This window comes from Primulina tabacum, chromosome 12, assembly GCF_025594145.1.
Source record: "Primulina tabacum isolate GXHZ01 chromosome 12, ASM2559414v2, whole genome shotgun sequence".
NCBI lineage: Eukaryota > Viridiplantae > Streptophyta > Magnoliopsida > Lamiales > Gesneriaceae > Primulina > Primulina tabacum.
The window spans coordinates 774,026-790,334 of record NC_134561.1 but is presented as its reverse complement, the minus strand read 5'-3'; the positions used below and the strand labels follow the sequence as shown (position 1 = coordinate 790,334).

Below are 16,309 nucleotides of genomic sequence, written 5' to 3'. Positions count from 1 at the left end.
GCTTATTTTCTTATTGATTATTTTGCTATCAATTGCTATCTGCTTTTTGTTACAATTGTTATTTACTAATTTCTAGGTTTTGACATCACCACAAAGGGGAAAATTGTTAAATTTAATTTTATTATGGTGATGAGAGTCAAAACTAGTAGGTCGCGATAGTTATAATCAGAAGATAGTATAAAAGCAGAAGCTCTCGTATCGTATTAACAGAAGTAGTATTCTTCAAGTACTTAAACGACTTAGAAAATCAGAAGCAGCACTTAACTTTAAAAGCAGAACTTAGCTTAAACAGAAGTAACTTAATGTCTTTACTTGATCGTTACAATCTTAAATGTTACCGTTACTTTACCTAGTACTAGCATTTATTGCCACCATTAATGTTGAACAAAGACATTTAACTCTACTTACTAGTTTTGGTATGAAACAAGACTGATTACTCTGAAAGCTTTCTGCAGGACCTTTTTTAGGTATTAAAGCTGATCTTACTCAGGAGTCTCGGAATCTGTTTTTTATTATAGACGTTGGACTCAAAGTTTTCTATATATATAGAGGTCAATCTTTTATAGACAATAACGTTATTATTTATTATAAACGCTACGATTATTCCAACATGAATTTTGAGCTATCATCAACTACTTATCTTCAAGCTCAATATACAGAAAAGCAGCACACGCTTCATTATCTTTATTCAATCTTTTGAGATCACTTTGTGCTGACTGTTTCATAAACCTCTTCAAGCTAAACAGTTTAATATATTTTATTGAGAATAGTTTGTAATATGGAAAAGAATCTTTTCCAGAACTTTGTTGTATTCGTTTTACTGAGTTGTGTAACTAAGAGTTTCAGTATGCTAAGGGTAAGCACTGCTGAAGTGGGTGTGTACAAGTGTTGTACTGTAATATCCAAAGTCTTTTAGTGATACCTTCTGGAAACAGAAGAAGGGGAGACGTAGAAGATTTTATCTTCGAACTTCCATAAACAACCACTGTTCTACTGCCTACTGTTTTATTATTTCCATCGTACTGAATGGATCGTTTCCTTACTTATTATTGTGATCTACTGGACATACACTCGAACAAGATCAGCTACAATCTCTAACAGGATTCTAGCACCCTTTGCAAAATCATCCAACAAAAGAAATAGTTTATTCACCCCCCTCTAAACTCCTTATTGATCCCTAACATAAGCATATAAGCACATGAAAAATAAAAATTTTACATTTCTATTCCACCAATATATTGATCATTTTCAGAGAAATCATTCAGAAAATCTGCAACATCAAAATGAGTTGAATCACTCAAAAGGTCACTGCGTTCAGTGAAATTGGTCTCTTTTTATTTTCCCTTTATCGATTCTTTATAGAGCTTACAAAGGTGCTCGGGGGTTCGACAAATACGAGACCAATGTCCTGGAGTGCCGCATCTAAAACAAGAACTTTCAAATCGTTGGGAGTGATTTTCATTAACACTCATGTTCTCATGATACCTTTTCAGTGGGTGGTTCGTGACGCCCTTTTGAGATGAGTTATAGAAATAACTATCTCGATTGTTTTCAAAACCACGGTCGTGACCACGACCACAACCACGACCACGAACACTTCCACGACCACGACCTCGACCAAAACCTTGTCTTTGACTTTGATTTTGGTTTCTAGGTTTAATTCATTTTTACTTACAACATTTATTTCTGGAAATGATGTTGATATAGTGGGTTGGGACTGATGATTTCTCATTAGCAGCTCGTTGTTCTTTTCCGCCACAAGAAGACATGCGATAAGTTCAAAATATCTCGCAAATCCATGTACTTTATATTGTTGTTGTAGAGTTATATTTGATGCGTGAAAAGTGGAAACTGTTTTTGCAAGTATTTCCGATTCCGTAACCACATGTCAACAAAATTTTAATTGCGAGATTATTCGATACATCGCTGAATTGTAATCACTGACTTTCTTAAATCTTGGAATTTTAACTTATTACATTCATCACGGACGGTCGGAAGTATAACTTCTATTATATATTCAAATATTTCTTTTAATCCTTTCCATAAAGCCATGTGATTTTTTCAATGAGATATTCACATTTTAATCCTTCATCCAGATGTCAACGCAAAAATATTATAGCTTTTGTTTTTTCTTGTGACTATGAAATACCATTTTCTTTAATGGTCTCGCTTAGACACAATGACTCAAGATGCATTTCTACATCGAGAGTTCATGGCATATAAGCTTTTCCCGTAATGTCGAGCACAACAAATTCGAGCTTTGCCAAATTTGATATGGTGGTACTAGAAAATAACAATATATTTTATTAGTTAAGTTCTAAATCGATTAATATGGTAATAAAAAGTAACGGATAAATTATAAGTACAAGTATTCTTAAAAATAAAGAAAAATGCGAGGCGGATATTATCCGATAAATACAAGACTAGTGAGTATAATAAACAAAATAATTATACAAAATAACCTTGAAAGAACCATCTTCTTCTTGTTAGAAAATTTTGATGAAGAAAATTTTTAGGGAGGAAGAGTAAGTTTGGAGTGGTTGAATGTGTTTGTAAAATCATATTTATAGAGTAAAACCAAGCTATTTATGACCTTTACAAAATCTTAAAAAAAATGAATGTACGTATATATAAATTTTATGATAATAATATGATGTATATAATGTTAATCATGTATAAATAATTATGTCTATCACATCACAATATTATAATGAGGTGTCAGAGACTCTTTTTATATAATATTGTGACATTATACAAATATATATAATTATTATATAACACAATAAAAATATATAAACAGTGAAATAATCACATCACGTTATTATAATGAGATGTCGTAGACTCTTTTTATATAATAACATTATATTATATATTAAATATATATACAATAAAAAATAAATAAACAGTAAAATAAATACTCTTACTTTTGAATATTGTTACTTTTTTCTTGTGTTTTGGAGCTTGAAAAAATATGGAGATCCTTCGAGTATCGTGCTGATAACCTGTTAAAAGTAAAAATTTATGGTAAAAAGTAAAAATCTGAAACTCACAAAATATATTAAATTACACACTTTTATAAAATTTTCTTCACTCATTTGTGTTTTTCTTCACAAATTGTGAGACCTATTTATAGAATTTTTTTAGAAAGAATCCAAAAATAAATAAATCATCACACACTAATTTTAATATTTACCATTCTTATTTTCAACACTAAATCTGTTATTTTCAACGATAACCAAGTACAAGAAAAAATCTGTTATTTTCAACGATAACTAAGTACAAGAAAAATGTTCATCACTTTACATAATGGTTGGTTTTCATTTAATTTCACGTCAAAATCAATATTTGGAGTGTTGTGTTTATGGTCGTTGGATGGAATTCCATGTTTACAAAGACCTGGAGTCAAGAGTAGGCGGGGCTAGTTTTAGTTTTCTTTTTTTTTTTTCTTTTTTTTGTCAATATTATATTTAAAAAATATATATAATCAGCTATATTTTATAAATATATTTACAATTTAAACTTATTTTCAACCTCAATAAAATAATTTGGATGTTCTAGAAATGGAAATGAATTCAATGTTGCAAATTTGAAAATTTGTTAGGTTATATCATAAAGTTAAAAATTTCAAAAACTAATTTTTCTCAAATCTTCTTTTGTTTTATCATGTGATTTGGTCTTGCACGGATTATCAGATATTTTAGAAAAAAATGTCGATATTTTGATACGATGTGTTATATATAATTTATAAAGCCATTTAATTTTTTGTTAATCCTTGTGACTTTTTTGTGTGTGATTAATATTCTGTTTACAAGTGAAATAAAATGATAAATTAGGAAAACAATTTATTTATAGGTGGTGAACAATTATCAAAATTATAAATTCACTATATCTTGTATACATTATAAGAAATTTATAGAAATAAATTAAAAGAACGTTTAAAATTTAGTCCACTTCAATCATTACAAGCAAACGTGCTATGTAGCGATGTATGTGTTGAAAACTAGCAGTGGCAAGGCTAATTTCTCGTAAAAGTACTCATTCCATGGTGGAGTTGGTGTTGAGCCTTTTGTTCTTGTATTTCGCCATTACTCCTGCTACTTGCTTGAGCAACCAAACAGATTTTTCAGGTCTGCTGGCTTTCAAGAAATCCAGTAGATGATGATCCATTGGGGGCTCTAATGTCATGGAATGAAACTGTACATTTTTGTGACTGGAAAGGAATCATGTGCAGCAAAAGGCATCGAGGTCGAGTCGTATCCATTAACTTGGTGTCTCGTGGCCTTGTGGGATCCCTTTCACCCCATTTAGGTAATCTCTCTTTTCTCAGAGAGTTTATTTTACAAAACAATAGCTTTTATGGGGAAATTCCCGAAGAGTTTGGTCGTTTGGGGCGGCTCCAAGTTCTTGAGTTTAGCAACAATTCTTTCACTGGAAATATACCAAGAAACCTTTCTCAATGCTCAAATCTTTATTACCTCAATTTGGTCGACAACCGTCTCACAGGAATTATAGTCCCGGAGCTAGGTTCAATGTTCAACCTTGAAGCCTTAGGCTTGGCCAAAAACAATCTATCAGGCACTATTCCACCATTTATTGGAAATCTCACCAATCTTGTCGAACTCTCTCTAGCAACCTGTGTGTTGCAAGGAGAAATTCCCGAGTCACTTGTACTTCTCCGGAGCTTATGGTTGATCAATTTAAGTGAAAACAAGTTGACTGGTGGAGTTCCATCCGATTTATATAATATTTCCAGTGTATCTTATTTCATGATGTCCGACAATAGACTCCAAGGAAACATTCCTTGGGATATAGGCTTCACACTTCCAAATTTGAGGTTTTTTCGATTGGATGTAAATAATTTTGATGGACCTATTCCTTCTTCGCTCTCAAATGCTTCCTTTCTTGAAAGCATATATTTATCTTCAAACAAATTTACCGGGCAAATACCGAAAGATTTCCACAGGTTTTCTGCGCTCCAAGAACTTTTCGTGAATGATAATAGGTTGGAGGGAGATATTAGCTTTATTTCATCTTTGATAAATTGTACAAAACTTCTAATGATAATCGCCACAAATAATCTTTTGACTGGTTCATTGCCGGACTCCATTGCTAATCTTTCAATTCAGCTTAGTGCCCTGTATATAGGAGACAATCAAATACATGGGAACATTCCTTCGGGTATTCAAAACCTCATTGGTCTGACCAACATCGATTTTGAAAACAATTTTCTTGAAGGTCCTATTCCTTGGGGCATCGGAAAATTAATTAAGGTACGACAAATATTCATGGGAGGAAACGAGTTGACAAATGAAGTGCCAGCTTCTCTTGCGAACTTGACGTTGTTGAACGATGTTGACTTGAGTTATAACAACTTGGGAGGAACAATGCCTCAAAGTCTAAGCAACTGCACCAACTTACTATACTTGGACCTTTCATATAACGATCTCATTGGGCCAATATCTCGAGACGTTTTTAGCCTGACATCCATTTTGGTTTATTATAACTTGTCCCACAATGCTTTCATGGGTTCAATTCCACAAGTAGGTTCATTGTGTAATCTTGTAGAATTGGACTTATCTCACAACAGATTATCCGGAACTATACCAAACACTTTGAGCAGTTGCATTGAGCTGCGAAGACTTCACCTAGGAAACAATTCTCTTGAAGGCAAAATACCTGATGCACTTAATGCTTTGAAGGGCTTGGAAGATATGGATCTTTCGCAAAATAATTTATCAGGGCCCATCCCAAGTTTTCTGGGAAATGAGTTATATCTGAAGAATTTGAACCTATCCTTTAATAGGCTGCAAGGACAAGTGCCAACACAAGGAGTATTTCAAAATGAAAGCGCAATTTCGGTGGAAGGAAATGAGAATTTGTGTGGAGGTTTAGCTGTCCTAAAGCTTCCCCCTTGCTCATATGCTGCAAATTCCAAGAGAGAGCACTCCTCAAATCTTCTGAAAATATTGATCCCTGTGTTGGGTGCAGGAGCCATCTGCCTTACACTTTCATGCATCTACAGATTCGTTTATAGAAGACGAATATTAAGAAAAACTCAATCTTTGACACCATCATTTGAAGACATGTTTTTGAGGCTATCTTATGCAGATCTGCTGAAAGCTACTGATGGATTCTCGGAAACCAATTTGCTTGGGCTAGGCCGATTTGGTTCTGTCTACAAAGGAATTGTTGATGACAAACAAATGTCAATTGCCGTGAAGGTTCTCAATCTTGACATCCGAGGAGCTTCCAAAAGCTTCATGTCAGAATGCAATGCAATAACAGCAGTAAGACATAGAAACCTTCTCAAAATACTGAGTGCATGCGAAAGCATAGACTTCCAGGGGAACAATTTCATGGCATTGATTTATGAATTTATGGCTAACGGAAGCTTGGACAAATGGTTGCATAATGATCCTGTGATAGAAATTGAAAGTGAAAACAACAGAAAACTTAGCACAGCTCAAAAATTGAATATTGTCTTCGAGGTTGCATCTGCAATAGAATACTTACACCATGGCACAAATTCCATCGTCATTCATGGTGATTTGAAGCCAAGCAACATTCTGTTGGATGAAAATATGACAGCGCATGTGGGCGACTTTGGATTGGCAAAAGTTGTTTCGAACATATATCCAGCATACGAAGGAAGCAGCAGCTCGGTGGCAATCAAGGGTACCTTTGGTTATATTCCTCCAGGTATATATGGATGCCTTCCTTTTTCAAATTCCACAACAAAGAAAAATTTCTACTTCAATACTTCATAATATTAGGAGATTATCACATGTCTGCAACTTTATTCAATATTGCCAAATAGGGACTGAAATAGTTAGGAATGAATTTTTTTCTCTAATTATAATCGTATTCTCTTCTATGTGTAAAGGAGAACCATTTTATTATATTTTCAGAGTATGGGATGACCAACTCCATGACAATGCAAGGGGATGTATATAGCTTTGGGATTCTTGTGCTGGAGATGTTCACAAACATAAGACCAACAGACGATGCCGCGCTTAACGGTCATTCGAGCCTCCACCATTTAGTTAACCATGGTTTGGTTAGCCAAGAGATGGATATTATAGATCAAATCATTCCGCTTGAACACACAGATCACAACATGCAAACTAAGATCAAGAATTGTCTGAACTCTGTTCTTGAAATCGGGGTAGCATGTTCGACGGAGTTTCCAAAAGATCGAATCACGATGACTGATGTTGTTATTGAATTGGACAAGATTCGAAAGATTTATTTGGCTGACTGATTCCCACTACACTGAAGCAAGCTTTTGGTTTGTCATCTTATATCGTGTGTCTTTCTTTCTAAACTTTATGATTTCTCGTACTTTCTAGCTACATTTAATCAAGAATTTAAGTTGGATTTATGCTTTATTGTGTACGAAGACTAGAATTGTAATTTGTTCTTGGTTGTATGCTCTCTGTGAACTTATTAGAAGCCTTAAATATAACATCAAACTTTAGCAGCACAGTTTCATGCACCGGCGCGGCGCGTCTTCTGTCGGATTCACTTAGGCATTGAAATGTAGTCTGTAGATTGAGCAAGTTATGCCAAAGACTCTGAAGCATGGATATTCAAATCACAGCCAGAACAAGAGTTATTGATGCGTTTGGGATAGTTTTATATTTTCAAAGTTAATGTGTAACCTATTAGTCTAGTCTTTTTTATTTTTTAAAAAAAGCTAAAATGTCTTATTATTTTATTTTCATAGTGCATTATAATCAAAATATACGATCTAAAATGTAAAACCCACAAATTCTAAACTCGTGATATTATTTTGTAATATTGTCATCGACATTGCAGCTGCAGTTGAATACGTACACCATCATGGGCCATGGCAAGGGGCGGAGGTACAGCCTCCTGTACTCGGGCTTTAGCCCGCATGGTCCAATTTTTTTAAAAAAAATTTATATGTAATTTTTGTATAATTTTGGATAAATTTGATATTAGCCCGAATAGATCAATTTAAAATATTAAAAGATGATAGAGTTTAAAATTCTAGCTCGGGTAGCGTCGGATTCCTGGCTCTGCCACTGAATTCATGGCACACACCAATTCCATCATCATTCATGGTGAGTTGAAGCTGAGTAACATTCTGTTGGATGAAAATATGACTACTCCAGTGGGTGACTTTGGAATGCAAAGCCAAGAGATGAATATTGTGGATCAAATCATTCCTGGTGAACGTAGGCATAATTATAAAATAAGGAATTGTGTGACCTGTCTTCTTGAAGTTGAGGTAGCATGTTCAAAGCAATCGCCCAACGATTGATTGACGGCCTCACGAATCTTTATTTGTGAGACGGACAAACCTATCGATATTTACAATTAAAAGTAATATTCTTAGCTTAAAAAGTAATATTTATTTATGGATGACCCAAATAAGAGATTCGACCCACGAAATTGATGCGTGAGACCGTCTCACAAGAGTTTTTGTGTATATTCTTAGCATGCTTATGTGTATGTAAAATTAGTTTTTTTTTAAAAGTAAATTTTTTAAAAAAATTAAAAATTAGAGTGATAAATTCGAGAAGATTTGAATTATATAATTATCTTTAAATTTTAGTAAAGTTATAAATATTTGATTCATTGATTAATATCAAAATCAATATCACACAAAAAATTATATAAATTAATTTTATATGACTTCTTAAAAAAATTGTGATAATTTTGGATGATTGATATTTCATTATTTGAATAAAATTTTGATAAAATGGAAATAATTTCATGAATTCACTATTTCAGAGATTTCAACACACACTCCCTCGTGCCTCCCCCTAATTTCCAGACCCAACCTGGCCCAGTCCGCCACCTCGAGCGGTGGCTCCACCTCTTCCCGGTCGTGGGCCTGCATCCTTTGATGGATTCTCCGGCTGAATTAATCCCTCCGAGCTCGCAATTTTGAAAAAGATATATTATTTCACAGAAAATCATCCCACTCGAATCCCAATTCAAAGAATGGTGGTGGCTTCTGGAACAAATGCCTTTTCTAAGGAAATGGCCATTTGGAAGCGAATTGCTAGCATGTAAGCTTGTTGTTTTGGTATCTTGATTATGCTTAAAATCTATTTCGTATTTTCTTTTTAACTTGTTTAAAAGAGATTTTATGATTTTGTTTTCGACTTTTGCTAGTGAACAGTAGGCGAAAATTGGCCAAAATAATGTTAGCTTAGCACTTTAACCGGGTGTTTTGTATCAAATTTGTCATTTTATTGGAAATTGCTAGCAGCAAGAGGATTTGGTTTCCTATGAATGGAAGAACTTGATTTGAGAACGAAGTTGAAGTCTGGAATTTAACTGAGACCAATGGTTGCTGCATTTGAAAACATCTATTTTTGTTTATACAAATACTTAAATTTTCGAGGTGTGAAATTGAAATCTCTTTGATTTCAAATAGTTCAATTCATATGCACCCATATGTTGCACTTGGATCGAATAATTTAGTTTTCGGAATGGATTTGGAAGAAATGATTCGAAATGGCTGCTAAAGTTGAGAATTTATATTGCCTTGTTTTGGACTAAAAATAACTTGAAGTGAAGGTGAGGGATCTGAATCCATGGATTAAAAAATTACGTGAGGATTTGGAATCAAAGATGCGAAATCATTCCATCCACATGTAGCTGTACCGAATTGAGAATGATTATTTGGTGAATGATTCAAAGCAGGAGAGGGTACTTTCTTGGTTTTCCTAGAATAATATTTACTTGATAGAAATATTGTCATAAATTTTATAAACTTGTTTAATGTCCTGTCATTAATTTACATGTGTATAATAATATTTTGTGGGTATTTTCAGATGTAGATTCGTATTAGTTAATGGGTTTATAGATTTATTTGAGAAATTCAGAATATCAAAGAATCACTTTTGGATGAATCTTAAGGCTTCTATCTTGACGTTACTTCTAAATTTGTATACATGACAATGTCCCACTTGAAATCAAAGTATGGAACAGTTCATAATTTAAAAAATCTAATATTTCTTTTGCAAAAGGGTGCGACAATATGTTCCTTCTCTGAATTGTACGCATATGTTGTATAGTTTATGTGAAATTATTATTTTTATCTTCTTCTCTCAACTTATGGTTTTTGGAATGGAATGGATTTGGAAGAAATGATTTGAAATGTCTGCTGAAGTTGAGAATTTAAAATGCCTTGTCTTGGATTAAAAATCACTTAAAAGTGAAGTTGAGGGACCTGAATCCATCGATTAACAAATTCGAAATGACTTTTGCCAATCCAGGATTTATCATGAAGTTGAGGGATCTGCCCAAACTTTGTTTCTGGATTTATTTTCTTGCCTTTTATTCTTTATCCGAGAAATTCGTTTATATTGGTTACTGAATGAAATAACCGATTTTAATTTGTTTCGGTTTTTAATGAGAAATTCGGTTCGGTTTGATTTGAAACAAATTCGGTTAACCGGTTCTGGTCTATTTTTGTTCGGTTTTAACCGAATGCTCACCCTTACTGAACCCCTATTTTCACCTTGAGCTGGAGAGCTCTAAGGCTTATGTGAATCTTAATTCTTAGCATGCTCTGTGTCTTAACTACTAAGATTTACGCTTTTTATTGTATAATTTTATATGTTGTTACTTGTTAGCTGTGTTATTATTATTTCTATTCGGGACAAGTTGATTATTTGATGTTTCTAAAGTTGGAATGTATCATTGCTGCAGGTTGAGCATCCTATATGTTTCCATGCAAGATACTATGCTGTCTTTTGTGGGCTGTGTTTATAATTGACTAAAGTTGTAGTACCCCATCCTAAATTTGATATTCCACATTAACCCCTGACACACATTGTCAGCTCCATCAAAGCAAATTTCAACCCCAATCGATAGCACCAAAAATTGCTTCCGTTTTGAATATGTTTCTGTTACTCAGAAATCATCTCAAAGACATTTATGCCTATAAGACCCCGATTCATAGTTTTCTTCACTTGATCACTACCCAAATCCACTCCGATTTAGAGTCTCTTTCTCATTCCTCAGCAACGCCAGTTTGGTTTCATGATCCACAGCCAGTAAGCACAATGATGAGCATAAATTTGAGGCCCTGTTACTACTCTACAAGAGCGTACAGAGGGCCAATACCAAGATCGTTGAGAAAAAGAATCAACAGAAGGGCCAAAGCTGCTGCAAAGCCTACTCTAAATGAAGCCGTTTTTCATCAAGCCATATCCCGACTCCCGCACAGATTCACCCCTGAAGAGCTACACGATGTTATAGTGGTACAAGATGACCCTTTAGTATGTTTGGAGCTTTTCAATTGGGCATCTCACCAGCACAGGTATAGGCACAGTGTATGTACTTATCACGTTACAATCAAGAAACTAGGCGCATCAAAGTGGTACGAGGAAATGGATAATGTTGTTAACCAGGTGCTTTCTGTGCCTTCTATTGGTTCTGAGGCTCTTTATAATACTATGATTTATTATTTTACTGAAGCTAGGAAGCTTGTTCGAGCGGTTAATATATATAATCATATGCGCGACAGTCGGAAATTGGATTGTAGGCCATCATTTAGAACATATAATATATTGTTTACTGCCCTTTTGAGTAGAGGGAAGAATTCATATATTAACCACTTGTACATGGAAACTATAAGATCTTTGTTCAAGAAAATGGTTGATGATGGAGTCGAGCCTGATATCTTTTGTTTGAATTGTATGATCAAAGGATATGTGCTTTCACTTCATGTAAATGATGCTCTTAGGATTTTCCATCAGATGGGTGTGGTGTACAATTGTCAGCCCAACTCATTTTCGTATGACTATTTGATCTATGGGTTATGTGCCCAAGGACGAACAAATAATGCAAGAGAGCTTTGTGATAAAATGAAGAAAAGTGGCTTTGTGCCTAGCAGTAAATCGTACAACTCCCTTGTGAACTCTTTGGCTCTTCAAGGAGAGATCGATGGAGCTGTGGAATTCTTGTGGGAGATGGCTGAAAGTCAAAGGTTGCCTGACTTCATCACTTACCGAACTGTGCTTGATGAACTGTCTCGGCAGAGAAGTGTCAGGGATGCTATGAGATTGTTGGAGAAGTTGCAAGAGAAGCACCTTGTCAATGGGCAAACATACAAGGAGCTTTTGGATTCAGGTGATGTGCATTTTTGTCAAATCTCTTCAAAATATGGTTATCCAAAATTCAAAATTGTACATGTTAGAAATATTTTTTGACACAAGATGTGTATTTTAATATTCAATTATAATTTACTATAATTTCAATATTTGCAAGTTTTTATGCTATATACCGGAATCTCTATTTCACCTTATAATGCATTAAAGTGGATAATAGATGAAAATGAAGAGCTACAGTTATTCACGACTTCACAACATTCCAGAGTAAGAATAAAACAAAATTAAACCAATATCAAACTAATCATGCCCTTTGTCATTATCGTGTCACAACTTTGTGACAGATATTTATCTCATCTGTGAGTGATTGATTCTGTAACAAATGGATTAGTGTTTGGACTATGAGTTGATGAATTCAGAATGATAAGTTTCGTTATTTGATAATTTGTTGCATGAATACTATTAAATAATTTTAATTTTAATCTAACATTTCAAAATGTGTAGATGATACTATGGACTACAAATCCTCTCAACCTTGGACAGATTGGAAATCTTTATTTCATTTTTTTCGCCTCCAAATGTTAATCCTTTACTTTGAAAAAATAATATATATATATATATATATATATCTGTCTGTATGTGTGTGTGTGTGTGTTTGTCCTTTCACTCAAATGCAACCTGAAGGATGGTAGGAACTAAGTCTATCGAGGCTAATTAGTCATGAGGGTGATATTGTAATAGGCTTAAATAAATTGGCCAAAGTCTGTATCTAAGCTATGAAATTTTTTTTAGAGGGAATGACATGGGGAGGGGCAAGGGTGGAATATAATCAGAGGAATTAAAATAGAGAAGGCATTCGGTCATATTATTTCTTGAGTGTTTTTACTAGCTTAATTAGGACAAAGTGGAGAGAACACGTACACAGAGGAAACTCTGGGTTGTATTGTAATTTCAATATGTACCCAATTTATGGTATGATTGCATCCTCTTTGTTCTGATCATTAGCATTCCGTTGACAAAATTATTTGTGAGTGTAACAAAGGAACTAATCAACATAGTTGGAGGAGACGTGGTTTATTATCTTTTGTCTTGCACCCATGGTTTAGCCTCCTAGAACCTGACTCATCGAAAACCTAGTAAAAGTTTTCGTCGTTGAGTAAAATTGCTCCATACTGGTTCAGCCTTGAGGATGCTTCCACATCTGTGGAGTTCAAAAGAATAAAATGTGGACATGATGGAACTTATTTTATGTTGAATCGGTCTGATTGACAGTCCTCTATTGCTTTAAACCTCCCATCATGATGAACATGGCGTTGCATTAGCTTAAGATAATCCAAGAAACCTATATAAGTTTGTATATTATGACCAATGGCTATTTCTGCATATAATGTTTATCATTGCCGATTAATGATTTTTTACAGGGTGGCGCATGGGATGTGAAGAGATGTTTTGAGGATATCTTATGGTGATCTGCTGAAAGCTACTGATGGATTATTGGAAACCAATTTGCTTGGGTTAGGGCGATTCTACAGAGGAATTTTGTGATGATGAACGACTGTCAATTGTAGCGAAGGTTCTCATCTCACTCCATATCTTTGATATGGTTTAGCCTTTGTTTAACGTGTTTTTTTACTCTTACATCATCCATTTAGTCATCAAGCTCCCAAGCTGGAAGCAGCACTGGTACTCAGGGGCATTATGCACCAGCGCTGGCCAGGGCCGGAATTGCTCAGCCCCATCCAACAGGAATGGCCCCACAACCCCTTCCTCTGGGCTCTAGTCACAAAATGCTGGGAGAAGTGTCAGTCAGTTTCTTATTTTTCATCCTGTCCAAGTTGTACATGTGCTTGGCATTAAGATAGAAAGGCTCGTCATGACCATGTCCTCCCCCATATTCTTTACACTAGTCGAGTGAATTTCCCCTATTCACTGTCATAGAATGACAGATTTTCTTATTATCTCTTGTAGAAAAAGATGTAGAAAAACCGAATCATGCAGATAATACCCAGAAAGCATTCAACTAGAGAATGGTCTAGAAATGCCAAACTTTGGCTTCTATAAGTTCTCAAATTTCTGATCAGGTGTTAGCGAAGCCACTTGGAATTGGGGCAGGTGGGGGATAGAGAGGGGTGAAGCAGGTAATATTGGCTGCTAGTTGTAGCACAAGTTTTCATACAAGGGGGAGAAATGGTGTTATCTAAAGTCATAAAAAGAATTTCCAAGATTTGATTATATCATATATTTTTTAAGCAAAAGAAATTCATTAATACAACAAATATAATTGTTCATGTAAATGATAAGACAGCCTTCAAGTCGAACTTCTGAAACTATTCATATATAGCAGAGTCAGAATATATAGTCTTCATACAAACAAAATACCCCATTGATAGAATCATTATTATCTTGACCCAAACTTATATGTCTTATCAGTAAGTAATGTTTTAGAAAAATATTTCTTATCATGTTTTTTATCTACTAAATATAAGACATGATCACCTAAATTAATAACATAAAATAGTTTAATTACGGCACAAATTAAAACAATTGCAATATAATTTGTTTGCAATTTGGTACATAAGAGAATATGAGCATAAATTCGGAGAGAAACCACCATCAAGGTCCACTGATTTTCATATTTTCCCACTTTTCTAAAAATCAACCGTCACAAATATAGTGACACAAAGACACAATTTATAAAATAAAATAATAAAATACGGACCTGAAAAAAAAATCACGCAATAACGGACCTAAAACAACGCGAAATAACACGAACAATCGACCCTGCCACTAACTCGTATGGATATTTGATGAGTAAGAGATAAGAGCGAACTTTTTCCCACGATTTTGATCTACCAAACATAAGATTATATCAACAATATTAATGAAAACAATATGATAATTCAGGTGTAATGTCTCACAAATATGATATAATGTGGCTACAAATGAGTATAAAACATGAGAATTTGAGCATAAATTTAAATGAGAACCACTTTTGTCATAAAAATAACTCATTTACATATTACATGAATAAGAGTCAAGAAATGAGATTATTACCATGATTTGTTTCGATCAACCACAAGACCCTAAAAAAAATATTATTGTCATAAAATTGAGAATAATAACTCACAAATATGGTATATTGTGGTTACACTCTAGTATAAAACATGTGAAGTTGAGCATAAATTTACACGATAACCACATTTGTTTTATTATTAACTTTTATGGATATTTAATGAGTAAGAGTTGAGAAATATTAGAACTTATTATCATAATTTCGGTTATATCACCTTGAGTTAAACTTATTACCATGAGTTTTGTCTATCAAACATATATAAGACTATATGATCAACATTAATGTTGGTATAAAATATGATGATTTAAGCATATCAATTCACAAATACTGTATAATAAGGATACAATTAAGCATAAAACACGAGAATTTAAGCATTGATTTATTGGGGAATCAATCACCTTTGTTTTATTACAAACTCAAATGCATATTTAGTAAGTAAGTGTGGAGAAATGAACTATTATCATGAATATAAATTATAGAAAAATTTATAGGGGAATCACCTTTATCTTATTACTAACTCAAAATATTATGAAAATGATAAATAAATAAATAAGAACTAAAAAAAATAAATCTATAAATTAAAGAAACTATTCAAATAAATGGAGAATATATTTTTCAAATTACACACATATTTTCATACGATATTCATGCTAAATATTCTTTTAAAATATAATAAGATTCACCATTCATCAATTATCTATCATTTTTTATTGGATTTAGTAGTTTTTTTTTTACTATTATTACAACATTTATTAGTTTAATTAAATATATTAAATGAACTAATAAATAACTAATTCAAAATTAAACAATAAATTTTTTATAATACAATGACATTATTATACTTAAAGTATGGAAAAAATCGACAGTAACCAATCAAGAACATGATCATCAGCTAAAAAAACTCTTCAAGAACATGATCAACAACAAAAATTTCAGTTTCCCAAAGGGACTCAGATTTAGATGTAAGTGCAATTATCCTTCTGAAACTTGATACTTTTGTTTCTCGTCCGATCAATAACCAATGGGCATAAAAACGAATAGATAAGTCAAGTGTGACCAACGTACATTAAACGTTTGAGAAAAATTTTCTACCGCCTCAAAAACGGTTGAAATCTAAGTTTTAAAAGCAAAAATTTGATAT

The 16,309-nt window shown here is 33.5% G+C and overlaps 2 protein-coding genes across 5 annotated transcripts; both read left to right on the top strand.

The window, feature by feature from the left end:
* Positions 1-4,020: 4,020 nt before the first annotated feature.
* Positions 4,021-7,483, top strand: LOC142520959 (receptor kinase-like protein Xa21). The gene is given in 3 exon segments (XM_075624123.1): positions 4,021-4,150; positions 4,152-6,699; positions 6,909-7,483. Coding segments are annotated over 3 exon segments (3,009 nt in total). The 5' UTR covers positions 4,021-4,042; the 3' UTR covers positions 7,262-7,483.
* A 1,257-nt stretch (positions 7,484-8,740) lies between these two features.
* On the top strand, positions 8,741-14,347 carry LOC142520734 (pentatricopeptide repeat-containing protein At2g27800, mitochondrial-like). Of its 4 annotated transcripts, none has more exons than XR_012813980.1 (4): positions 8,741-9,041; positions 10,693-12,117; positions 13,517-13,668; positions 13,756-14,347. XR_012813980.1 is itself a non-coding variant. In XM_075623842.1 (4 exons), exons 3-4 carry the CDS (start codon positions 10,884-10,886, stop codon positions 13,546-13,548), a joined length of 1,266 nt encoding a protein of 421 aa, XP_075479957.1. In that variant the 5' UTR covers positions 8,741-9,041; positions 9,155-9,324; positions 10,693-10,883; the 3' UTR covers positions 13,549-14,344. The 4 variants fall into 4 exon arrangements, 2 of the variants coding, with proteins under 2 accessions (XP_075479957.1, XP_075479956.1); XR_012813979.1 differs by having other exon boundaries at positions 13,748-14,342; XM_075623842.1 differs by adding an exon at positions 9,155-9,324 and having other exon boundaries at positions 13,517-14,344.
* Positions 14,348-16,309: the final 1,962 nt, after the last annotated feature.